The sequence below is a fragment of the Cyprinodon variegatus genome, unplaced genomic scaffold (assembly GCF_000732505.1).
Source record: "Cyprinodon variegatus isolate N-32 unplaced genomic scaffold, C_variegatus-1.0 Scaffold941, whole genome shotgun sequence".
Lineage (NCBI taxonomy): Eukaryota > Metazoa > Chordata > Actinopteri > Cyprinodontiformes > Cyprinodontidae > Cyprinodon > Cyprinodon variegatus.
Window position 1 is genome coordinate 267,317 of NW_015151394.1, and position 26,949 is coordinate 294,265.

The following is a 26,949-nucleotide window of genomic DNA, read 5'->3' on the forward strand; positions in this document are numbered from 1 at the left end:
TGTATAATTAACTGGCCTGCATAAAATAACGAGAGAGAAAAACCCTACAGATTTTAAGACGGGATTTTTTTTTTTAATAGAAATTTTCTAAACTTTGGGACAACATGGTCTGATAAAGAGTACATTTATATACATGTTTAAACCAGGAGGATTTGAAGTTTAAATATGACTTCCCTATGACTTTAAATGTCTTAGAACTTTCTGAATTTTTCTTTGTAAATAGGAATGTATATGAGTCAATGGCCTGAGATAGTTAATGCTATTTCAAAGAAAAGAAAATTCAATAGCAAATTTTAAGCGAATAAGTATCCTGTTGTCTTTGTTGTTGTATATTTTTTATCAGTATTGCTCTACATTTATAACAAATATGCTCAAGTCTGATAAACAAAAGCATGAGTCTTTAGCTCTATTTTTTATTCAGTACATTTGGGACTTATGAGAGAGAATTAATGAAAACATTAAAAAAAAGGACCCTAGGGCAAAAAAAACTGTAATGATTGAGCGAAAGTTCTACTTTACCGGGAAATCCAACCATATTTGTCCTGTACTGTATAATCCCTGTAGGATTTAAACTTTACATTAAGCCTTGTTTGTGATGTTCATTGGAACAATTTTAATTCATTCAGTCTCCTCTTAAGTTCAAGCAGCTCTCTTCTTACCGTCTTTTCCTGACTTATGCAGATCAAGAAATACTTTCTTTACTTGAATGGCACGTTTTCTTATTTGAAAAGTAGATAAAAGAAAATAAGCGTCAGTGTTGGATCATATTTAAACCCCATGGTAATAGCAAGTCATTTTTATCTTATTAGAAATGCTTGATCCTGATTATTTCCAACAATGTAGCCATAAATGCGACATATAAAGGCATTATAACTATATTAACAAACATATTTATAAAACTGCAGCAAAAAATAGCTCCTTTTTAGGTTTAAAATACTTTTCCTTATGGCCAGAAAAATGATGAGTCAAGGTTAATTTGTTTTGTGTATTTTGTAACTAACACATACCTACTCCAAAATTATTTTTTTTAAAGTAGTTGAAAATTTTGTTCATTAATGGAGGTTTGTTTCTTTCCTCTTTGTACCTTTCACAGGAAATGGAAAATAAAAGGCCCATAAGATCTGTCTTATGGGCCTTTTATTTGGTTTACCAAAACAGTTAAGATATAAATAGTTAAAATACCTGCTGTTGATGATCCAGGCAACATTTTGAAGCTTTTGGTGTTTCAGGAGTTTTAAGGCCTCTGAATGATCCCTGAATGCCGTTAGCAGTACAGCTCTGGAGGCCGGGGTGGGTTCTTCCTTTTCTGTGTGCTGTGAGTTATGCTGCTGCTCCGTTCCCACGTGAACAAGGAGATCCCTTTATCCTTTCTCAAGACGGCAGCCGGCGATTTCTCTGAAAGCTCCAAAGCCATTGTGATTGAAAATATTAGCTGCTGACATACAAATTTCCCCATGTAAAGCATGCTTTCCTCCTGCTGCCAGGGTTGTGTGTCAGGATAGCACATGAGTTTGAAATTTATAGACTCTCTGATATTTAGATGCATAACTTTGAGCTGTTTTGCTAAAAGTGAGAGGTTTCTACTATTCATGGTTCGGCAGATGAAACATGCATGATTTTACAACAAATTGGTGTAAAGAAGTCAAATGGTATTGTGTATTGTAGTACTCAAAGCAAAGATCAAGCATGCTGTCCATGTACTGGAGTTAGGGTCCATATTACAATTGACAGGTTGCAGCAGGTATCGAGAGCTGCTCCCATACCAGTGTTCAGATCAGTCAGTTGTCTGCCTTTTTACATTAGATTGGTGTTTTTCGAGTAGGGTTTACCTAACTTAAGCCGGGCATACTCTGTACGTTTTATTTTTTAATTTTTACAGTTATTGCATGCAGCTACAGTTCACACTGTACAACGAAACTGTCTAGTTTAGTCGTACAGTGTGAGTTCACAGCTCACAATAAATGTTCTCACACTGTGCGACCCGACGCTTTGATGCGATATACCTGCTCACACTGTAGCCTAAACCCCACAATGGACTCAGCTCCACAGTGTGATGGCGCTACTCGGACTTGTCTATCTGGAAGCCAAACAAGTAAAAGAGGTATATGAAGCTCACTAGAGTGAACCACGCTGCCTTGGCAATTTGTGTAATTTTGTGCTGAAAGCCCTAAAAAGAAAAGGCGACAACGGCGTATTTGGACAAAGACATGGCTGAGCAAATGTCTACTACAGTCTGTCAATTTTACAGAAAAGAACTCCATTTCACTGGCACCCCTGCCATGCTTCTATGTTTTCATCTAAGAGGAAGAAGAAGAAGAAGAGTAATTGTTTGTGCACGGAGCGATTTGCCCACAAAGGCCGACTGAATTTCAAACATGTTTGGTTTTTCTCACGATTCCTGATCAGGAGGTGGTCGTCGGAGGCCAATTGCCGCTCGTTACACCCTGATCACTACATGACACACAACGCACGATCAGGCTGAAAGTCGGCCCGATCGATTGTTGCAAGAGTGGAAAGATGGCACGAAAAGGGCAAAAAATCGTACAGTGTAAGCCTGGCTTTAAGGGGTAACCCTGAGAATCCCTGCTGGGGTTTGACCCAACTTTGCTACAGCAAAGCCTCCCTATGCAGGATGAGCTGAAAACTAAAAGTGGTAGGTCATGGTTTGTCTCAGATGCTGCTTTTGATGTTTTCTAAGATATTTTTTGGGAATCTCTTTATTCCGCTGCTTCATTAGCATGGTACATATTTTAAATCTTGACTTTTTACAGCCTGACTAACTCTGTTGAACCGGTGAGGCTTGTAATTTGCACTTAGTCTCTGCTCAGCCTGGGTAAATGACTGCTTAGCCCAGCGAAGGAAGGAAACATCTTCCTTCCCTCTATTGTGCCGTGCAGGAAAGGATGGACTCCGGCCAGCTGACAGCTGTTTCCTGGTGGATGGAGGAGGAATGGGTGCGTGGGTGGGGGTGTTTTGCGACTGGTTGGTGAATGCGTGTCTTTTATGTGCCTCAGCTTCAGTAGTGAGGCTTTAAAGAAAGACAGGGAGGACTTGATATATGAACATGCATACTTGTGTAGCCTCGTCTTCCTGTGTGCCTAAAATGTTCATATTTTTTCTGTTGCTTTTACTTATTCTTGCAGAGTATACGTGTTCTTGTTTTACTCATGTAGTGAAACTTACCAACTTAAGTCATCATCTTCTCTTCACGTTGCTTTAGCTTTGAGTCTTATCTGCATATTTCACATTCATCACTGTTCCGTGTCTGACAGTAGATGTAAGATGGTAAAGATCTGACTGTTTTTATTCCATCCCCAACTCCAGAGGTGTCAAGTAACAAAGTACAAATACTTCATTACCTTAAGTGGAAATTTTGCCTATCTATACTTTACTGGAGTTATTTTTTAGACAACTTTTTTTTACTTCTACCCCTTACATTTTTATGCAATTATCTGTATTTTCTACTCCTTACACTTTTTTTTTTGGAATTATCTCTACTTTCTACTTACATTTTAGAAATAGACTTGTTAGTTTTGTCAGAGCCAGATTTAGGAGATTTGGGGCCCTAGAGAAGACGACACATAAAACAGACCCAATATATAGATACAGAAACATTATTTGTTCTACCTTTTGTCCCCTGCTAAGCACATCCTCACTTAGCTCATTGCTCCTCCTATGGTTCCAAAAAGGTGACAGCAAAAGCAAATAACACAGTTCTTCTTTTCACTGTTGGTGAAACATATCTGTTCTCCATTATTTATTTATTTTTATTTTTTTATTTGTATGAAATAATAGCTGGAAGTAAATCTGTGCCCGTTTCCATTTCTTGGTAAGACCCTGTCCTTCACCTGGAACGGTCTTCTCCATACTATTGAGCAGCGTGTACTATCAGAAAACTGCTTTGGCCAGAGTGGTATACTGGAAGTATACTGCTTACTAGCTGAGTAGATGATGCTGGAACCTTGTAGCCTGGTGGAACAACATCATTATTACAGCCTGACCGTTGTTGGGTATATGATATATCTAGGGGGGGAGCAAAGCGCTGTAACACAGACGGGGGAAACCGGTGAATATGCTGCAGTTAGCGCGAGTGGGAGAGAATAAAAATATTTTTAAACAAATATTTTTCAGTATCAATACCAGCGTTGGTATAGATAGTATCGATCTTAGGAGCGATCCGCCCACCTCTACTAATGATCTCATCCTGAATCTCATATCCTCCCAAAGAAAAATCAAAGTAGTACTTTAGTCAATTTTCAGTAATAATATTTGTCCAATAATAATGATCTCTTTGGATGAATATGTTCAGTCAAATGTCCCTAATTATGTACTATATCAGAGTCTACAGAGTCTAGAAAAATTATGTTGTGAATGTTGTATCTCAGAAATTTTAACATTTCCCAAAAAATCTAGTTCAGTAATTGAGAAAATTAATTACTAATATACATATAAACATACATTTACATGTGCCTACACACATCTTCATTCATGCAATTATTAAACATTACCCACATGATACCAAATTGATCCTTTTTTTAAGGAAATAACAGGGAAGAGTCATTTAGTTTACCTTAAAATGTCCCCAGGGTCATTTAAAATGAGATCAATCAAAACCCTTCATGCTGTTAATATTTAAATAGATTAGGCTAGATTATTTAAGACCATTAATGCAGTGTAAAAGTGAAGTAGGGCTGCAACCAAAGATTATTTTCAAATAGATCAATATTGATTTTTCTTCCGATTAATCGATTAATAATCGGATAGCCAAATATTCTTGAAAGAAGACTTTTTATGAAATTAAACCAGATGAAACTTTTCTACTTGTGGAGTTCTGGATTGAGCATATTGATGGACGAAATTCATTTTTCAAAATCTTAAATGCATAAATGTTTGTAATTTTTTTTACAATCTTGGTATATTAACTGCTCTAAGTGTGTCGCTCTGTCAGCTAAAGGCATGTTTTAGAGTCTGTATACTCCAGTTAACAATTAATCGATTATTAAATTAGTTGACTATTACTTAGATTATCGATTAATCCCGATTGACTGATTGTTTCAGACCTAAAGTTAAGAGCGAATTATGATTTTCGTCCTTTTGCCTCATATATTGATCATGGCAACCAAAAACAGTCTTAAACCAGGGCACCCGATTTAAGCTTGTTTGTAACTAATTCTTCTCATTTTAAAACATTCATGCGAATAAAACTCCAATCATAAAATCCTTTCATAGGGGTAGATTAAATAGCTGAAAAGGATGAATGCAGATTTACATAGATGTCTTTCTTTATACCAATGGTAGATTCTAATGAGTTGGTCAATAATATACGGTAACTTAAAGAAAAAGATACAGCAAAGAGCAAAAGTTTTGGATCACAGGGAGCATTAAATATCTATTTTGTAAGTTATTTTGACCTATCCTTGTTTTTAAATAGCTATCTTGGCTAAAACCGATGGCTGGGTAGTATTTACGCTTTCTGAAAACGAATTTATTTTGCGCCTTGGTCAATTGATCAGCTTTCCTAGTCAGAACTTTGCTTTTTCTGCAAGCTGAAGTTGTTAAGGGAGCTACTGACTTCTGCAAGAACAATTTTAGTTGATCCAGAGAATCATTAGTTTCTAATGCATCTTCTTTGTTGAGGCTGTTTTTTAAAGGACATTAATTTGCTAATCTTGGCAATTAAATCATGTAAGATTATTGAATCTTACGTTATATGCTCAATTCTCCCATTTTGCCATTTTGTGGGTATTTTAGGGTATTTAAATCTTCTGTGATCAATATTTGAAAATCTACTCTTAATTTTTGCAAATACATGGATTAATTGACTATTTAAGCAGAACATCTTTGTGTGTAGAGCTATGAAACTAAAAAGCAGACATCATGAAAGGGAACTTGGGTGTATATGTAAATTTATGCCGCCTCTGACATTTTAATCTGTCAAAAGTAGAACGTTGTTCAACAAGGCTAATTCGAGATTAGTAGCTCAAAACATTGCATAAGGGACTTAACTATTTTCTTTCTCTTAGGAAGTAAACTATAAAATTAAACTATATTCATTGGTCATTTAAAAGAAAGCAGATTGTTGAACTAAATGTGAGTGTAATCTAGTGTGCATAAACTGGAACAAGTGGTACTGAGCTGGTTGGTTCTAAAAATGTATTTACTCAAAAAAAGGAAGCTAACCATAAAAAGGTGGTGCTTGTTGTGGTGACTCAGGCCTAATTCTAACTGTTGGCTCTGTCCTCATGTGCCCCTGCTTCCTCAGCTCCTTTCTTCTGTTTATGAGTAATCTCATCTTCCTTCTCTTACGTCCCCTGATCTCCCCACATGTCCCAATCTTTTTTTGTGGTTCTCGTCTGTGGCTCTTATTGTCTTCTTGCCACGACGCAGTCTGTCTAGAACTGTAGTCTGAGTTCAGTTGAACTGAAAAACAGTCTGGTTCTGAATCTTCCACTTTGTTCAAAGATGGTTATTTTTACTTGGGTGGGAGTTATAATTGCAGCCTATGGTTGTCCGTCCCCCTAGTCGTCATATTTCTGCTAGTTCTGGACTTGAAAATGATTGTCTGCTGTCATTCTAATTTAAATCATATTTAGGCTGTTGTGGCTAAGGTTTTTTTTTTTTTTTTTTTTTTTTTTTAAAGTGAATTTAGGGCATTCTTGCATTTATAGAGCAGCTTTAACCGCAACGCAAGACTGGGACACATGCTGTTTCATTTCTTGGAAACCTTTTGAGGTTTTTGATTGGAATGCACCTAATTTAGTTTGCCTGACTTTAGAGGAGATTTCTTGTTTTTTTATTTTTTTATTTTACAAAGATGACAAATCCTGGACTCTGACTTTGCTTTGTGAGTGTACAGTAATGCACATCTTCTTTAACCGTTATTTACAGCTTTCTTCATAGCAGCCTGTGTAGAAAGAGTTACTCTTTTCTCCAGCTCTTTCTCGTTCTCACATCCTCCTTGAAGTCTCACACCCAAGACAAAAAAAAAATGGAAATCGCACTCAGTTTAATTCTGGAATACCTAAAGCACAACTCACTCAAAAATGAACTTTTTTTTTGTGCTAATAACCTATATACCTTAGGACTGTACGCTTGGCTTTCTTACCAGGAGCACTAGTGCTTCCAAATAAAAAAAAAAAAAAAAAAGGAAGAACAAAAAAAAAAAAGGACACTATGAAATATCTTAAATAGCAAATGGGGGTTTCAAGTCACAAACTCTTAACTACCCGCCTGGTTGTGCCTTCTGCAATTTAATGTTGTCCTCACACTCAATCCCATCGAAGACTTGGATCCAATCTGATTTAAATCTATGAATCTTGTTAGCAGGGTCACTAAAATGATCCTAACACTGCCTGTCTGCTGATGTCTTCCATTTAAAATGAAAAAATAAAGACCCATTACCTTCAACTAAATAATAATTTATGCAGGTTTTACCTTAACCTTTTTGCATATGCATATTTGTCATATTTGCTTTTCCCTCTCATAAATAATATGCACATTGGAATAAATAATGTTTTAAAAGATCATGTTTAGACTTCATAGGTCCATGCCTCATGCTGTCAGAGTAATACTGGTATGAACCAAAGGGGTTATACCTCAGTTATGCTGAGGTGAGGGTGCAGGACTGTTGCTGATCACTTCCAGCCTTAATTGCTAATGGGGTCTTCAAAGGACCCAGCCTACAGGGCAGGGTTCTAACAATGATTTTCTTATGAGCATGTCGGAGATATAGACGCTGCAATCATACTTTGCATATTATAGGTACATGAACATCAGCAACAAGTGATTAAAAACATTCCAAATGTTTTTAAAACTCAGTATAAACTTTATAAAACATTTCCTAGTGTCCCAGAAGGTTATTTTTCAGAAGGTTATTGTCAGTCGTTAGACTTTATCATTATTATCATCTTCTTCACTACAGACAACAAGCCAAATAAGCTGTTTACATTCCTGCTAATGTTTACACAGTCTATAAAGTGCCTCTTTATTTGCCTTTCTTAACCAGAAGACATTTTGATGTTGATTTTAATATGTACATGTAAAAAAAAAAAAAAAAATCCAATTTATTTTTTCCTGTTAATATGGCTTATGTGAATGTGTGCCTCCATTTGCCTGTTGGTTTGCTGCTGACATACTTGAATCCCCCCTTTGAGGGGCAAATAAATTCTTTATTTCACTAGTTTTCATTCCAGATTCCCTGACATGTCATCATGATATTTCACAGTTAAACTGAAATCTAAACTGACTCGTTTGGTTTATGCAGCTGAGAAAGTGGGTCTGGAGGGAGGAATACCTGTAAAAATGGCTCCGTCACCCTTTGCAGACTGTTGATGTCAGTGACCTTATTTTTAATCTGTGCTGGTGCTCAGTGAATTGCTTCGTAAAATCTTTTTATCTAGTTTCTTCATGCTGTTAGATGTTTTCCATTCAAAGTGCAACTAAAACCGGTGAAAAAGTATAAAAGTTGCTGTATTCTCCAGGAAAAGCGAGAAATCGGTTCTTGCTCCTGCAACTGTGAGAAAAAAGTGACATCATTTTGTTCTCTCTGTCCTACCTCGGGTTTTTTTTACTGCTTGCATGGTGTTTTTTCCGCAATTGTGAGACAGTAGTATGATTGGTCAGGATTTGGATGGGGTTATTAAATTGGAAAATCTGTTTTATGTCTGGGTTGGAGATTCCTCTCTTATTTCAGTATCGTTATCTCCAACTCGCCACTGAATACTTCTTAAGTATGAAGAGCTCCACCTGTACTCTAAAGTCAGAATTAGGGCTGAAACACTTAATTGGATTAATTGATTATTAAAATAATGAATTCATTTACCAATCAATTAATTGTTAAATTGAGTTTAGAGACTCTAAAATACGCCTTTAGCTGAAAGAGCTATGAGCTAGAATAGTACAAAAATATCCAAATATTTGGTAGACAAGATGAAAAACCTTTTTTGTCCATTTATGTGCTCTTTACAGATGCTGTGAAATGGCACAGTTTTACCGTCACTTTTAGTTTTTTTTCTAAAATCTTTAAGGAACGTTTTTGCCATTTATTAATTCAAACAATTGATAGAATAATCAATTAGCAAAATAGTTAAGTGCAGCCCTAGTCAGAAAACACACAGAGCAGTGTTAGATTTTAATTTTAATCTTGTTGTAACAATGGCTATATTGTTCATACTTAAGAGAAGATAATATTTCACAAACAATAAAGTGGAACGCTCAACGATTACGTCACTTTGACTTCATGGACATTCAAATATACCAAGTTATTTCATTTTAACTACTAGGAAACTTTGAGTGCAGCAGCCACATTTTAATGCTTGATGTCAAATTGTCAACATTAAATGTTTTTGGAAGAGCATTACAGAATAAAAGGAAAAAGCAAGTTTCTTTGCAACAGAGGATCCCCCCCCCAAAAAAAACAAAAAACAAAAAATGTGTAGTTTTTAAAGGTTTCTTTTTCCTGTCAGAATCAGTTTGTGGTTCAGTTAATCTTTAAGGGATTTTACAGGTTTGACAATAATTAATTGTGTTTGTATCCATTGAATTTAGACTGTTATTACCTTGTATGGGAGGATTTTTTTCCCTTTTTAAGAAATTAATGATGTATAGCAGCTATTGCAAACATTTGATGACAGCCACCTCCAAGGGTTGCCCAACCAATTATTACCGTTCATAGGAGGCCTCATTGGTTTGAGCAGCTCTTTTTTTTTTTGGTAACAAATGAAATGATCATTATTTCCTCTGTAACGTCACTCAATTCTCTTAGATAACACTAAATTGTTTTGTGTTCTGTGCAGCTTTAAATGTTAAATTTCCCCCTAAGCTCTGGTTAAAACTCATTTCAAATGCCCCATCTCATTCTCTCTTTATTGTCTCCATGGTGACGACAGATCATCACTAAAGCAGCTGCAACAAAAAAAGCCTCAACATCTCTCTCCTGTTCTCCTCCTTTGTTGTCAATCCCCCTTTATTTCCCTGACCCCCCCCCCTGTCTTCCAGTTCAGCCAGGTGTGTCTCACCAGCCACCTTCCAGCCTTCTTCCCACCACTGTCGAGGTAGCCATGGCGACCAGCGCTGTGCCGAGCGACAACTTGCCAACGTATAAACTGGTGGTGGTGGGAGATGGCGGCGTTGGGAAAAGCGCTCTAACCATCCAGTTTTTCCAGAAGATCTTTGTGCCAGACTACGATCCCACTATTGAGGACTCGTACCTCAAACACACTGAAATAGATGGACAGTGGGCAATACTGGATGGTGAGTTTGTGGAATACATCACTCATTTTGTTAACAAACCTGGTTAACCAGCTCTCTGACACCAATAATAACACAGTGAGGGGTTTGTATGTGGAAGAAATTATGTGGAAGAAATTATGTAACATCAAACGACTCTCTGTTCTGCTGTAAAGTGCCTGTTTCATTTAGGGAGATGGTTTACATCATTTAAATGATAATTTGAGAAAGCTTAGAAAAAAAAAAATCAATACTCTGAATCCTGTATCCAGATACAATACGAAACTGTCATGGTAATGAAACTAAAGACAAGTGTTGTTTGCATATTTTTACTACTGTTTATTTTAGATATCTGGTTTATTTGCACATTTAAAGAATAATACTCTGAAAACCTTGAAATATTGTCAGACTTTGTTAGATTTGGGTTATTTACTTGGCAATTATTTGAACACTTACTTAACTAGCATCAGTGAGTGTAGTGAAAAAGCACGCTCCATGCTGAGATTAAAAATGTTTTATTTTTTTTTATCTGAATAGAAATGCTTTTTTTACGCCTTTAATTATTTGTAATATTTTTTATCCACATGGTATCGAATTTGGTGTAGGGACGAGGTCGCGGATTAGCAGACCGGGGTCCAGATCCGGACCCAACCTGATTTCAAACATTTAAAAATTACCGCATGTTGTCCAATGACAGTATCTAATTTCACTTGCGCCGCTTCTCTTGTTAATATGGTAGAGCCCTCCGGCGCGCCCGGGACCAGGCTGCATGTGATGCAAATTAGCCAATGAGCTGCTGTCAGTTTGCGTGGCTGCTGCTAGTTACTTTTAGACACAGAAGGCAAACCGGTGGAAGCCGGGCGATGGGAAAGAAGGAGAAGATGATGAGAAAAGGAGAGCAGAGAAAGTGTGGACTGCTGGAAGAACTGCTGTGAACTGGTGAAAGAAAAGTGAAATGGCGTGCTCAAAGATGACCCTGCACATTTAGAGGATCTTTGGCTCAACCTGCTGCTGTGAAGCAGGATTCTCCAACATGAACAGTTTTAAGAAAATATCAAGGTAGTGATTCGTGAGCCAGGATCGATATTTATTTTTGAGAATGGCTTTGCTGCCAATCAAACCCAGGTTTAACGCCTTGTAGGGCAACCTAAAGCCTACTGCTCTCATTAAGCAATAAAAAAAGAAAGCAAGACACAAACTGTGAGTTCAGGTGTTTTATAAAATATGTGATTCAGGAAATTTTCTGAAAGATTGTTGTTCTCTACTTAAAAAAAAAACACTTTAGATTTTAAAAAAGGAAAAATGTTCCATTTTTTAAAAATGTTTTTATTCAAATTCAATGTATAATATGGATGCACACCTCATTTTATTTCAGTATTAAATTCTGTTTAAAGTAAAAGATTATAATTAAAAATGTCTCCGGATATTTACTGGCTGATGATTTTCTTTTTTCAGACCCTGCTGATTTTCAATTGGTTACACCTGGTATTGAATATTGTCACAGTAATGCTGGGCGATATGGAAAAACTCAAATATCATGATATGGACTTTTTTTTTTTTTTTATCACAATAACGATGTGTACTGCAATATGCCCCAATTAAGTAAATTGCATTCTTTTTTTTAAGTGACATTTACAGAACTGTCACAAATGAAAAAAATTTATTGTAGTGCAGCAACATATATACATTAGATGACAACAGATGAGGCGGAGGTAGCGCTAAAGAAGCCTTCACATATTTTCCAAAATCCTACAGGTATTAAAATTTTTTTACACCATAATCTTTGGCTGGCTATGGTTTCTATTTTTGCAACTTCCCTTCACTGTTNGAAACACGCCCCATAATCACAGCTCTATGGAGCAGTATCAGACTCATATTCTGACTAGAATTGAGTCGGACTACGTCAGGCTAAGTTACTTTTAGACACAGAAGGCAAACCGGTGGAAGCCGGGCGATGGAAAAGAAGGAGAAGATGATGAGAAAAGGAGAGCAGAGAAAGTGTGGACTGCTGGAACAACTGCTGTGAACTGGTGAAAGAAAAGTGAAATGGCGTGCTCAAAGATGACCCTGCACATTTAGAGGATCTTTGGCCCAACCTGCTGCTGTGAAGCAGGATTCTCCAACATGAACAGTTTTAAAAATAAATATCGATCCTGGCTCACGAATCACTACCTTGATATTTTCTTGAGAATGGCTTTGCTGCCAATCAAACCCAGGTTTAACGCCTTGTAGGGCAGCCTAAAGCCTACTGCTCTCATTAAGCAACAAAAAAAGAAAGCAAAGCAAAACACAAACTGTGAGTTCAGGTGTTTTATAAAATATGTGATTCAGGAAATTGTCTGAAAGATTGTTGTTCTCTACTTAAAAAAAAACACCTTAGATTTTAAAAAAGGAAAAATTTTCCATTTTTTAAAAATATGTTTTTATTCAAATTCAATGTATAATATGGATGCATAAACACCTCATTTTATTTCAGTATTAAATTCTGTTTAAAGTAACAGATTATAATTAAAAGTCTCCGGATATTTACCGGTTGATGATTTTCTTTTTTCAGACCCTGCTGATTTTCAATTGGTTACACCTGGTATTGAATATTGTCACGGTAGTGCTGGGCGATATGGAAAAACTCAAATATCATGATATGGACTTTTTTTTTTTTTATCACAATAACAATGTGTACTGCAATATGCCCCAATTAAGTAAATTGCATTCTTTTTTTTTTAAGTGACATTTACAGAACTGTCACAAATGAAAAAAATGTATTGTAGTGCAGCAACATATATACATTAGATGACAACAGATGAGGCGGAGGTAGCGCTAAAGAAGCCTTCACATATTTTCCAAAATCCTACAGGTATTAAAATTTTTTTACACCATAATCTTTGGCTGGCTATGGTTTCTATTTTTGCAACTTCCCTTCACTGTTTCAAAACTTATTTTACTTTGCACATGATGTCACTTACGTATGTATTCTTTTTTAGGAGATAGTATTTTGTTGTGTTGCCGTTGGGTGAGGAAACCTAGCCTTGTAGCATAGTTTGCAAATAACCGTTGGTCTGCTCCGTGTCAGACCTCTTAAATCCAAATTATAACCAAATCAGACGTACTTGCTCTTTTTGGTAAAAGTGCTTCATATTGGGCCGCCTGCTTAGCTTTCACTGTTTGTTGCAACCATAGGTTTAAGACGTCAGCCTCCTGCATCTCCATCACACCTCATGAGTTAGGTAACGTAAATCATGTCATAAACCTGCGCGCGAGTCAAAAGCCTAAAAGCAGCATCATGTTTTCAAAATCACAAGATGGCACTTCTTTGTGGATTAAAAAAGAAAAATCTTGTTTTTCACTTATAAAAACTGTGTGTACGCTACTTGACTACACTAATAAGTTCGTCGTAGTCAACCTTAGGAAATATTTGCTTTAATATGAGAAAAAAAGGTACTAGAAACCACAGAATAGAATTAGCGAAATAGACAGATGATTTTCTATCATCTGTAGAATATGTACTACTCTATTGCCCAGCCCTGTCACGAGTTTGAAAGGTTAGTTTCCTGACACCTTACATCTGAATGGACTTCAAGAACACTGTCCAGAAAATCAAACGCATCATATTTAGCACTAATGCTTCATATAAACTTAAAACCAAAACCAGAACCTAGGAACCTTAAAGTCAGGGAAACATCTATTCGCTTCTATTTTCCAGATTCCCATTGAGGGCGTGGACCTCATGCAAAAAGTGAACTACTATTTTACATAGAAATAAATAGCCAGTGGATGAATATTGTCAGACATTTTGGTAATTCAATTATTTTGTTTTAAACTTTAAAATTCCAAATCTAAGTTTCCATGAGAGTGAATTTGCACAAAATGTAGACATATTCAATGTATTAGAAAAATAGAGATGTTGGCATCCTGAAAACCAAGCAGCAACTGTTTGAAAACAACTCAGACAAGCTTTCAAGCATGGTGGTGGCGACATGTTTTTTTTTTACTTTCCTTGTATCAAGCAGTATTTTGATGAATTTTGATGAACTCTGATCAGTTGGTGCCCTTACATCTACCCAGTGCTGGACACAGCCGGCCAGGAGGAGTTCAGTGCAATGAGGGAGCAGTACATGAGGACGGGAGACGGTTTCCTCATCGTGTTTTCCGTCACGGACAAGGCCAGCTTCGAACATGTCGACAGGTTCCATCAACTCATACTACGGGTCAAAGACAGGTGAGATGAAGCGGCGCTGACGCTCTCAGTGAGCAGTTAATCGTCATAAATCTAGTGGCTGGACAGAAAATGAGAGAAGCTGAGTTTGTTGTTTTAAAAATATCATGCAGAGTATTCTGACGTTTGATTGATCATCTTTCTTTACAGGGAATAGAGCGAATTTTGTCCTATTGCTATGAACCGTGGGCCCCCAAAGAATGTGTACTCTGCATTTTTAAATATAGCATTTCTAACATAACAGGAAATGGCTTTCTAATATGAAACAGACATTTATATAGTAATAAAACTGTGTTTCTTTGCTTCCATTTAAAATAATTCAATAATTTTCTTATTTAATATACTAGCTAAATAATTTTAAAATAGATCTGCAAAACTTAGGGTATCTTAGAAGAAAAGCAGAAGTTACTCACTTTGGATTTCTGTCTGCTCTGATATTTTTATCACGCATGTGATGTTGTCAGAGCCTCCTGCAGTTTTTTTTTTCTCTTTTAGTTCTGAGTCAGCAGGGCTGGGTCATTAGGCAAAGAGAAAAATGTGTTATTGCAAAGAATTTAGGATAAAAACAGCTAAGTGTCAGAGATGTTGAGTAGAACAGAGTTCTTCAATCTATGGTTGTGCCTGGAAATAAAACGAGAAATAAAAAGTTGAACTGAGTACGCTGCTGTCTACATTTGCTCAAACTTTAAACTTTTTTTTTTTTTCAGAAGGCTGAAGTGTTGCAGAAATGTTGCACCTCTCAAACACTCTACCCAGCTGATGTTCTGAATGCTGTGACATTTAAGATGTTTGCTGGAGGCTTTGATATTAAAGAACAGATGCTACCAGTTAATTATATAGCAGCAGTTGGATAATAGATTTGTCTTTTAATTATTTTAAATTTCTTTTAAAAAGTATGTTTTTTTTTTCTTTACATTTAGAGAGGCCTTCCCAATGGTGCTGGTTGCCAACAAAGTGGACTTGGTTCATCTGAGGAAGGTAACAACAGACCAGGGCCAAGAGATGGCTGCCAAACATAACGTGAGTCCTAAAGCTCTAATTAAAGGTCACACACAGCAATGCTGTCTCTTTTCTATGCAAACTGGTTTATTTAGTAGAGTTTAGTACAAACAAAATATGCAAAGGCACAAAAACAAACTATATAGACCAAAATAATCTGTTAAAGTGCTTGTGGAGATTCTCAGTCATCCAGGTCATAGTTATTCCAAAAAGCCTTGTAATGGCTTAGAATGTGCATGATTTCTAAGCCATTACAAGGCTTTTGTTGGGCTACTCTATAAAAGCTTGGAACTCAACGCTAATCCAGACATTTTGAATGGAAATAGCTTCCTGGAAGGGAAGCGAAACTTCAACAAACTTGGAAAACAAAGTCCAGTGGTTTGTTTTTTAACTTTAACTTTTTGGAAATTGTTAATATGTTTATATGCAAAGCTAAATTTATAGTAGACTTTTGAGGTTGAAAAACATCAGCAGCTCATAGGATAGCTCAGGGGTCGGCAACCTGCGGCTCTGGAGCCGCATGCAGCTCTGGAGCCGCATGCAGCTCTGGAGCCGCATGCAGCTCTGGAGCCGCATGCAGCTCTGGAGCCGCATGCAGCTCTGGAGCCGCATGCAGCTCTTTATCCTTGTGAATTTGTGAAAATTTTTTGTGTTAATATGGTGTCCAGGAGGTCAAACAAAAACTAATTATGTTTTCCGATGCTTTAAACATTTGTATTATAAATAAATTTAAACAATAATTGGTGTCATAGCCATAGAGATCAGTGGTCATAACTTGCAACCAGCGCGGGGCGGTGCCAGGCAAACAAAGTGGTGGGTGTGTCTCGGAATATGGATCCCAAGGGGAAAAAAGGAAGATAGCTGATGAGAAAAAAGGATTTAAATAGACCGAATCATTTGCTTTCATTATCAATGCTGAAGGATTGCCTGCATTTCGCTTTGTAATGAGAGGGTGTCAAAAAAAAGAAAAATTTGGAAAGGTATTTCCAGGGAAGGCTAAATCTGCAGCCCACCACCAAGCTGGGAGTGAGAGAAAAAGTGTGATTGCAGAACTTCTGGATAAATTAGAGGAGCGCAAAGATAGATTTAAGAACTGGATTGCATTTCCAAACTCCACTACTGCTGCTAGTTTGGTTGCAAGGATGGAAAACCATCCACAGATCAAACAGGTAGAGCTCTGATGCAGGTTTGATTTTTCCCCCAAATCCTAAAAATATTAATCAGACCAAGGAATGATGGTGACGGAGGATGTGGGATTTCGGGGTTAGAGAGCACAGCTCTGATGTCAGTTCCTGCTTGGCTGCTCATGACTCAATCAACTCCTCCCAACAGAAACACGTCGGCCATAGAAAGATTCCTGTATTGTGTTTCTATAATTTCATCAATGCAACAAAACTTAAACCGCGCAGTAAAGGTGGTGAAGCGGTGCACAATGGGAGTGTTCACTGTTCCTCCGTCACCTCAGGCTACTATGTGACGTTTGCTTCAGGATAAGCATTTAATCATGAATGCTTATTATATATTTAAGCCCATATAGTCCTTTTCTATAGTGGGATAATACACTTAGAGCCTGTGTTGCTTTACGAGGCTTATATAAGGCTTTTACATTTTTGCGGCTCCAGACTTATTTATTTATTTATTTTTTTTGGTCCAATATGCCGACCCCTGGGATAGCTGAATGGGAGTGAAAAGTCATAAAAAAAAATAAATTTGTGAACTATTTACAAAAAGGCACTTTCCTGAGAAATTCAATTCAGTTTATTTATATAGCGCCAATTCATAACACATCTTAAAGCACTTCACAGTCAAAGTTTTCTATCTAAGGAAAACCAGTTGTTTGCATCGACTAATTGACTCGAAGGCAATCCCTCACACTAAGCATGCTTGTAGTGACAGTGGAGAGGAAAAACTCCCTTAATTGGATTACCCTAATAAAAGCCCTGCTGATTTCTAGTTATTGCACATATAGGAAATCTGTGTGGTTAGAGATTAATGGTGCTGAGGTTTCCATAAAAAAAGTTCCAAAAGCAAAATTATTTTCAATTGTTAAACCGTAAAATGATCAACTTATATATACCAGTGTATAACTGTCATTGCAAGGCACTTTATCAGGCAAATATGTTTGATTTACATACAGAATTAAATTACCAGTAAAATCTAAACAGATTTGAATTCAGTTATATATGCTAAAAATCACCTAAGTTTATACGGTTTATAAGTTGGAGCCTTCTGCTTCCTTAAATCTGGTTATTTCTATTTTTCCTCAGATTACTTATATTGAAACCAGTGCAAAGGATCCTCCAATGAACGTGGACAAAGCCTTCCATGAGCTGGTTCGGGTTATAAGGTAACTTTAATTTCCTAACAAACATGATTGCTTGTTTTGATTTTAGGACGATGACATTGACATGTCGTATCTAGTAACATTTGGTTTACGACTCTGTATTTTTAGTGCATTTCTAAGTTCTCAAAAATTGGCAGCTTTAAGAGGAAGTAATGGTGCTAGCTAGGAGGGGTTTCAGGAAACCTGCAAAACATGAGAAAATGATGAATCTATTTAGTCATTTTATGTCCGTTTTTGTCTTGCTGTAGAATTTCAGAGGAATTAACCAGTTTGAATTGTCTCCGTTTGGTTTGATTGGTCAGGAGAGAAATATTTGATCAGATGGTTTGGGGAAATCTCTGTCAAAGGTGCTTTCATTTCTTCATCTGGCTAATGAGAAAAAACATCCATGCTTGAGTGTATGAGTGGGCAGAGTGACTGGTAGAAGCCTCTGATTGGCTAGATTCTTAGATGAGGATTGTTGGATTGATCAACAATGCCCTCTTTTGGCAACATGTTGGTATTACAGTCATAAATGGGCTGAGCCCTATAGTCATGGGGGAAAGGTTTTAAGGCTAAAGAAATGATAATTTCTTAAACTGCTTCAGTGTTTCTTTCTTTTTTCTTAACTGAAGGTCGGTAGTAAACATTGCGAAGATGGGAATTATTTTGAGAATTTTGCTCAGCTTAACTTGGCAAACCAAATGTATTTAGTCTTGTCCTGTCTTCTTCAAAAGTTTTCCAGTTTACCCTGGAAAGAGAAATAACAACAATATTTCCAAACTCACATTTTGACAGCTGACATATTGATTAATAGTTAATATGGTTCATGATATGATTTGTACCTCGATTGATGGGGCTTGGAACTGTCCCTCATACGCTCTCGTCATTGAATGATGACCTGTATAACTAACCCCCCCTTCACTCAACACTGTCAGGTTTAATTAATGACTTCCCTTCCAATTCTCCACGCACTCCCATGATCAATATAAAGGAAAGGTTCTGACTGTGAAGACATGCATTTCCCCATTGATGCTTTCCCGTTGCTACTGTGCCAGAATGAACAGAGTTCGCCGTCAGCTGAGACTTGACTCTGGCCAGGAAACTCTGGAGCTGATCTGTCAGCTACAATGCTGAATCGCTCCATTTTCCGTCACCCAATATATATACAATGTATTCTTACCACTCTCTTACCTGCTCTGATGCTGAGAGGAAACCCTTTGGTACGATTACGGAAGAGGTGGTGAGGGGTGATGACGGCAACATGCGCTCATTTCCAGCTATCCTTTGAGACCGACAGTAGGGTGTCTTCGAAGATCATTACTGCTGTTAAAACGGCAATGATTGCATCTGTGAGAAAAATCCAGAGCAGGTTTTTCTATGGCTTTGTGGACCAACATCCCAGTCGGTTACAACACAGCTGCTTTGTACCTCTCTGTTAGGACTTTTACCACAATCACTTTGAATTGAGCGGTCAAGGACTTCAGTCTCCACGCTTTACCCCTGCAGTTCAGACACTGTTTTCGCAGAGAGGCAGAGATCGCTGATACATCCATTAGATTTTAAAGCCTGAAAGCAGTTTCATGACGCAACTGTTGATTTGTATCATCAGAGGCTTATGGATGGATTAAAAGAATATCATATTGCAAATAATGAAAAATATTACAAAGAAGAATTGTAACAAGTTGTAGAATATTTCAACAACCTAGAGTAAAATGTCTAGATATAAAATGTTTCTCACTGGATATCTGGCTCCCATTAACGTGTTTGTTTTTTTTATCATCTGCTCTGCAGATCGATAAAAGCAGATAAAAAACAAAGTATTAAGACAATTTTTACCCAGATGGTTTTGGTGGTCACGACAGATTCTGTAGGGGACAGGGGAGGTGGGATATAACCTCACCAGAATTGAAAGATTTCCTCTCCAAGCAAGATGGCTACACATTGCATACAGCTGCCAAAATACATTTTTGAAGAAACAGTATGTTTGTCTCAAAACCTTTGGAACTGTATCAAATGGATCTCTCTGACATGCAATCCCTATCAGACCTGAACGATGGGTTTAATTTTTTATTAACTGTTATTGATGTGTTCTTAAAAAGAGCTTATGTCAGCATTAAAAGGAAAAATGGGTTGTGAAGTGGTGGGGGCTTTTAAATCAAATTTTAAAGAGAGCAAAATAAAAATAAAAACCCTTCAAATCGCTGCTGAAAAGGAGTTGCATAACAGTAATTTCTAGGTGTTCATGAAAAAAACATGGGATCACACATATCCTACAGCGAGTGATCATACGGCCTCTGTTATGATGATGAGAATGTGGTGGTATTTCTCAGCACACGAAATATATAGATGGGCCTTAAGATCTGGTAAAAATCTGTCATCACAGCTTTCATTCCCGTATAAAAATGACAACCATGCAGGCTTCTTCCGAAAATTCTAAACCTGTATAGGTTTATTTCAACAGCTCACAAATATGACAAAGTTTTACCAATGAGGTTTTTATAGTGACTGAATTCCTTCTAAGGAACCTTTTTCTGTTATACAAGCTTATATAAATAAATAAATAATAATTATTATTTTTCTTTTTTTTTCCTTTAACATTGTTAAGCTCTTGAACCTTCTTAAGAAGGTCTTAGGATTTTGATCAGGAGTGTATGTGTGTGTGTATATATATATGTATGTATGTATGTATGTATGTGTATGTGTGTGTGTGTGTGTGTGTGTGTGTGTGTGTGTATACGTATGTGTATACGTATGTGTATACGTATGTGTATACGTATGTGTATACGTATGTGTATACGTATGTGTATACGTATGTGTATATACGTGTGTGTATATACGTATGTGTGTAATTTCACATTATAAATTGCACAAGTTCTTGCCTCCTCTTCCTGCTCATCTACAATAACCTGTAATGTTTGCATTAAAGTTTTCAGCTTTTCAAACTTGATGTATAAATAAAAATACATTGAGAGAAAAAAAAAATNTATATATGATGTTTTTTTTTATTAACCTGAGATCCAGAAGATAATGATTGGGAAAGATGCGTTTTATTGGGTTGAAAAAGAAACTGACTGGGGTGAAAAGCAGGTACTTGTAAAATGGAGGAACTAGGCCCACCAAGTTACATAGCTTGGTGATGCTTGCTGAAGCAGCATTACTTACCCCTGCTCACATCCTAGCTATAGATCCATTGGGTGAAGATAAGTTCTATCTCAAGCTACCGAACAAGGCCATTCTGGGTGCATTTAAAAACAACACCAGCTCAAAATCTCTGGTTAATCTTGCCCAATATCATACCCCCATACATGGCATAATGTGCCTACAGGTTCAGCCTATTTCAACTGGCAGGCAAGGGACGGTTCAGCTGCCAGTTTATCCTGCCTAGACATTTTTTCGGACTTCATGTGAGAGCTGAGGTCGAGAACAATTTGCAAAATGAGGGTCCCATATCTACCTTAAGATATACACGGTTACAAATAATATTTTATTTAGTACCATCTACGATTTTCCAAGCCATTAGTATACATGTTCCTAAGGCTGGGAGAATGGATGTTTGATTCAAGAAAAGGTCCAATCCCAATGGATTTAAAAGTGTTTAAATCATCTTCATTGTTACAGCAGTCGTTACACCTTAGATTAAGATATTAATCAATGTGTCACCTGTCAAAATGTGACTGAATGAAATTAGCGGTAGCTATTTCTCTCTGGCATACTTGGTTTCAGCCTCTGGTCCAAATCCTATTTCAGTATAGAATTTAAGGTTCTAGATGGGTTGAATATTTATGGGGTGTTCTGATCCTTGAGTCAAAAGGTTAATGGTAAAACTATTAATTAAGTTGCTCCTGAATTCCTTTTTATAACAGTATCTTTTCTAAGACATGAGCTTCAGTAAAGCTGCTTCCTTGGGCAAGAAGGAAATCTCCGTCTCACTTTCTGCAGACAGACTCAGACCTGTCTGCTGCCACTCCTGAGCATGCACTGCACTGGTGGCAACTCAAACCCCATTTCCTGAATCGGCTTACAGACACTTTCCTGAGAACTTAGTGGTCTGATTTTTGAGCAGTAACATCCTTGGTCATGAAGCTATTCATTGCTTTGCTGGATGCAATAAATCGAGAATGTGGAATAAAAATGTGTTTACATGTTAAAAGCAAAGAACACATTTCAAAAATGGAACTTTAAAAACTGCTTGATTAAAAAGATTTTAATTCCAATTTATAATTATTTTAGAATTTATTTAAGTCGAACAAACATTTTCAATACCAATATTTTTTTTTCTTTTCTGTTATTTTTTCCAATGTTCTCCTTTAAAACAATAGATATTTTCAAATAAAAAATGTGTATAAAAGAATTAAGTCTGAAGTATAGCAAACGGCAAAAATGTCAGCTCCATTTTTGCATTCAAATTATAACTTACCCTTTTTCTTTTTTTAATGAGCAGGTTTTCAGAGTTCAATTTTTGTATTCTTTTTTAAATGGATTTTTTTTACTTTCAATAATATATATTTCTCCATATAACAGCTTTGTAACTGACAAAAGAATTAATTTATGTAATCCCCCATTTTAAAGTAACAATCCTAGGGCTCTAATTAATCTAAATAAGTGAGCTGTATCTGCTTTATATCAATGCGAACGCTAGACTTCTGAGTTTTCCGAAATTACCAAAATAATGGTTGGCTATTGTATTGCACAGCCAACATTAGTCGTTTGTCATTTGTTTGTTTTATTAACTTTAGAGAAACGTTGCTGATTAAAACAAGTTTTCTTTCATTCTTGGAATATTTGGCGAAAGATTTATGGAACCATTCCATAGGATTTCATTATTAAGAGGGATTTCTTCTTGGTTGGTGAAGAAACTCTGGAAGAATATGTTAATAAAACAACATTGCCATCTTGAGGTAAGAATGTAGTATTACAGTAATGTAACCCACAAAGACTTAAAGAATTAAAAGCTGTTCTTTCCTCTATTTTTTCAGCTGATCTGAATTTCAAATCTCTGAGCTTAAAATTCTGTTTTTTTATGCTATTACAGTTGCTTATATTTATTTTTAGCAAAAACAAAAAAAAAATTGAAAAAAATGTTTTCCTTTTAATTATTTCCATCAGACTGTTAACCTCACACAACCTAAGTAATCCATGCACAGAGAGGAGAAATTATATGTGCACAAATGGAAGTGATGGGTTGAAAAAAACTAAATAAAATAATTGAAACTGAGAGTAAGTTCTGAACACACTTCTGAAATCTAAATACTAAAGTAGAATTGCATCTCCCTGTAATAGAAGCCTTTTTTTTTTTTTTTCTACAAAGGGATCTCATCCATGGCTCTGGTATGAGCTGCACTCATTCTTTCTCACAAACTCGCTTCATATCTTGAAGGGTCTGAGATTCCTTCCCAGGCACCATAACCTTTAGTTTTTTCCATAGTTGGTGGTGATGAACTGAGAGTTTTATTTTCTTCTCTGTCATCTATTAAGAGTGTCACTGTGACTCTCTCAAACACTCACTTATCTTGCTTGTTTCATGCTTTCATTCCCATCAAGAACGACCTGGCACATTTTTTTCTGTATTGTATCTAACGTAACAATCTTGTAGTATCCCAGACTGGAATACAGCCCACACCTTGATGATTCACCTGAACCCCCCAACACTAAGGGGGGAACTCAGCTCAGTAAAAAGTTCAGACAGCAGGTTTGCATACAGGTTTAGCTTAATGAATATTATTCAAGTATTTTGACATCTGCCATGTTCCGCTGTCTTTCCCTCACAAATTGTGAGACTCTTTTTGCCCTCAGAAAAAATAACAGATGTTGACTAGTTATACAGGCTGTTCCCTACTACTGAAGACAATAAACCCTTGTAGTGTTTCATCAATTTTTTCTCAAAGTAATTGATTGATTGACTTTATTGATCTCACAGTGGAGAAATGTACTCGTTACATCAGCTTGAATAGTGAAAAAGAGAAAAAGAAGATGCATGGGATATACATATACAGTATATACAGGGCGTGCAGTTCACATATGACAGCTTTTTTCATTTTCATAGCAGGATTATTATACAGGGTTATGGCACAGGGTGTCATATATATATATATATATATATATATATATATAGTAATTTCACATCATAAATTGCACATGTTCTTGCCTCCTCTTGCTGCTCATCTACAATAACCTGTAATTTTTGTATTAAAGTTTTCAGCTTTTCAAACTTGATGTATAAATAAAAATACATTGAGAGAAAAAAAAAATCCATGTATTAAAAAGACTTTGATCATGCAACAGATGCATCTTTAATAAATACTTAAACCTTTAACACTGTTGCATGCTTTGAAATATCAACTTTTAAATTACTAAGGTACGTGTTCATCATCAAAACTGATAAAACATGAGGGGGAGTTACCTGTCTTCACCCAATATTTAAAAATATGTTCTTGTATAAGTTCCGGAAAGCTGAATGTCTCAATTTCTTTACAGTTCTTAAAATTGACTTATGAGATAATTTGATATTTTTGGTTCCTTAATAACAGATTTGCTAAATGCTCCCCTTTCTGTCCCCTCCCAGACAACAGGTCCCAGAGCGAAACCAGAAGAAGAAAAAGAAGATGAAGTGGAGAGCAGAACGTTCCACTGGTTCCCACAGGTTCCACTGTGCCATATTGTGACCTTCCTTCTCTTCTGCATCTCTCATTTTATACGCAAGCTACCCGACACACACAAAATAAACCCAACACACCTTTGGATGTCAGGGAACTCCCCAGCAGTGTTCAACTACTGGAGCACAAGACCCCAGGAGGGGGTAGATGTGTCACCGAACAGCTTCCTGGATCCTGAGAGACGGAGGCTGAACAGAAAGGTTTCCCCTCATGGTGGACAGACTGCTTTCTCCTCCTCTTCTAACTTTCAAAGGGTTTTATTTTCCAGCCTCAATCCTCTATTTGTAACAGAACAGCTGATTGTTTAATCATTGAGCTGAACGCAAGATTTCAAAGCCTATTGAGAGGTGGAAATATGGAGATACGTTTTTTTTCTTTGAGAGTCTTTTCAAGAGAGTGAAGAAAAGGGAATAACTGGCACAAAGTGGCGCCTGTTATTTTTTTAATTAAATAATATCTCACTACAGCAGTTTTGGGGGTAAATAAGTCCACAGTTGTTTCCCAGTGAGTGAGACAGGTGATGGTATGACTGAATGTGGAAGTGGTGACGGTAACTTTGGAGGCGCTTCAGTTGATTTGGTTTACGGAGGGCATAACGTGTACCAAGAGGTCATGTTTTGTTCTGTTTTTATTGGAAATAAAAGAAGAAGAAAAGTGGCATGATGGAAATAAAAAATGTGTCGTACAGACTGTGGCCGTGTCCGCTGTGGAGTATGTGTTTTTACAATTATAAGAAAAGAAATTAAAGAATCATTGTTATGTAGTAAGAGCCATGTTTACAGGATTTTATTTCCCCACTCGTACATGAGCCACTTCCTTCTACCCTTTTGAAAAAAGATGTGGGTTTGGTTCCTTATGTGCTTGTAAGTGGTGTGATAAACCTTGATCAATACTGTATGAGCATTACCTTTTGTGTTCTATTCCTTTTTTTTGTATCATAAAGTGTTCAAATGACAGATATGTGATATAAAAATATTATATGTGGCAATTTTGACAAATTCACAGCTGTTTGTCAGTAAGTTAGACTAGATAAAGGATAAATTAATAGAAAATGGGGCTGGAGAAGCTGATTTGCACTGGCCACAAACCAAAATAATGTGATGTCACTTTATCTCAAACAGGGGCTTTTCCTGCCTCCCCCATTCACTTCAGGACTATGATATAAAGTGATCAGTGCTCATAAAGGAAGAGGATAAATCCTGTAGCTTTAGGAATCTGTCAGTGTTTGGAAACCTGCCTGAAGTTGTGCGCAGTGATGCGCTCTTCTGGCACTAAGCCATGTTGTCATACAAGTAGCCACAATCCAGATGGGTGTTAAGGGGAGGTGGAACATGCGGATTAATCTATGAAAATGGCTCGTACTGTTATTAGACTAAAGTTTTGGTGGGCGACTTTCTTTTCAGGATGCGCACCAACTCTTGAAGGAATACGTTTTTGCACTTTGGAAACAATCTCTGACTTTTTCCTATTGGCATGTTGTTGTTTTTTTTCCTTCTTTTTAACCTGTTAAGCTGAAAGGCACAGTTAAAAGAAAACATATGTGTATATCTGAATGTAAAGTGATAAATTAAGTTAACAGCTTATTGGAGTCGTAGCCTCGTGTGCCTGACTGCGTATGCCTGTTGCCTTGGCCATGATTGTAAATCAGATCCACTAATTTGAGACGTAATCATGAAAATTGTATTGGAAGCAAAAGTTGCATAACTACCCAGTTTTTAATTAAGGTGCTTATATATGATGTTTGACTGAATGACCGATGCCTGGAAGTGAAACTTTGCTCTTCATTTTTGTGCTTAAAGGGACATTTTTTTTTCCAGACAAGGACTCAAAAAAACAAAAACACCTTAGTGACTGGATAGAAGGGGAGCAAAAATATGAATGTGTTAATGAAGTTATTGCATCATGTGTTTGATACCATTTTTTTTGTATTATTGATATGATTATTGGAAAGTGATTTTAAGCAACTGAATAATTTATTTGTCTGTTACCTCACTGTGTCCCAGACCTGGACAAAAAAAAATAATTTTCTTTTCTTTTGCCTTTGAGTATCTGTACTGTATGTCGTGGACCAAGATGGAAATAAAAAGAAAAACAAAAACACATTTTGGTCCTGGGTTAAAACAAATCTGTCTATAATGGAGTCTATGTGGGGAAATTAATGTGTAAAATCTAAATAAAAAAATGCAAAGTCGACATATTAAATCCTTCATATCCGACTTCTTAGACAAAAGTTTTCTAAATGGGCTGATCAGGGGCTTCCATTTCTTTATCAATTGATCGACAGGAACAACCTTATGTCATTTAGAGTTATGAAGACATTTTCATCTCCAGAAAAGTGATTTCTTTAGACATTTACAATTGCTGTCTTTTTTGTTGGTACACAGGGACTGGAATAGAGTACTAAATCCCACACCAGTAGAAAACCTCCTAATCCATTTCCAGAAAGGGGGAGGGGATAAAAAATTGGATAGCAAATGTATATAGTATATTTCTGTCAATGAACATTAACTTGGGGAAAAAACAAAGATGGG

General features: G+C 36.6%; 1 protein-coding gene across 1 annotated transcript in view; it reads left to right on the top strand.

Annotated features, from left to right (window-relative positions):
• mras (muscle RAS oncogene homolog) overlaps positions 1-26,574 on the top strand; it is a 33,910-nt gene extending 7,336 nt beyond the window's left edge. Inside the window, exons 2-6 of the mRNA XM_015398565.1 lie at positions 9,997-10,251; positions 14,290-14,443; positions 15,361-15,460; positions 17,707-17,786; positions 24,328-26,574. Of these exons, the coding sequence (XP_015254051.1) occupies positions 10,059-10,251; positions 14,290-14,443; positions 15,361-15,460; positions 17,707-17,786; positions 24,328-24,427 (627 nt within the window). The 5' untranslated portion in view covers positions 9,997-10,058 and the 3' untranslated portion in view covers positions 24,428-26,574. The remainder of the gene's footprint in view (positions 1-9,996; positions 10,252-14,289; positions 14,444-15,360; positions 15,461-17,706; positions 17,787-24,327) is intronic.
• The last annotated feature ends 375 nt before the right edge of the window (positions 26,575-26,949 follow it).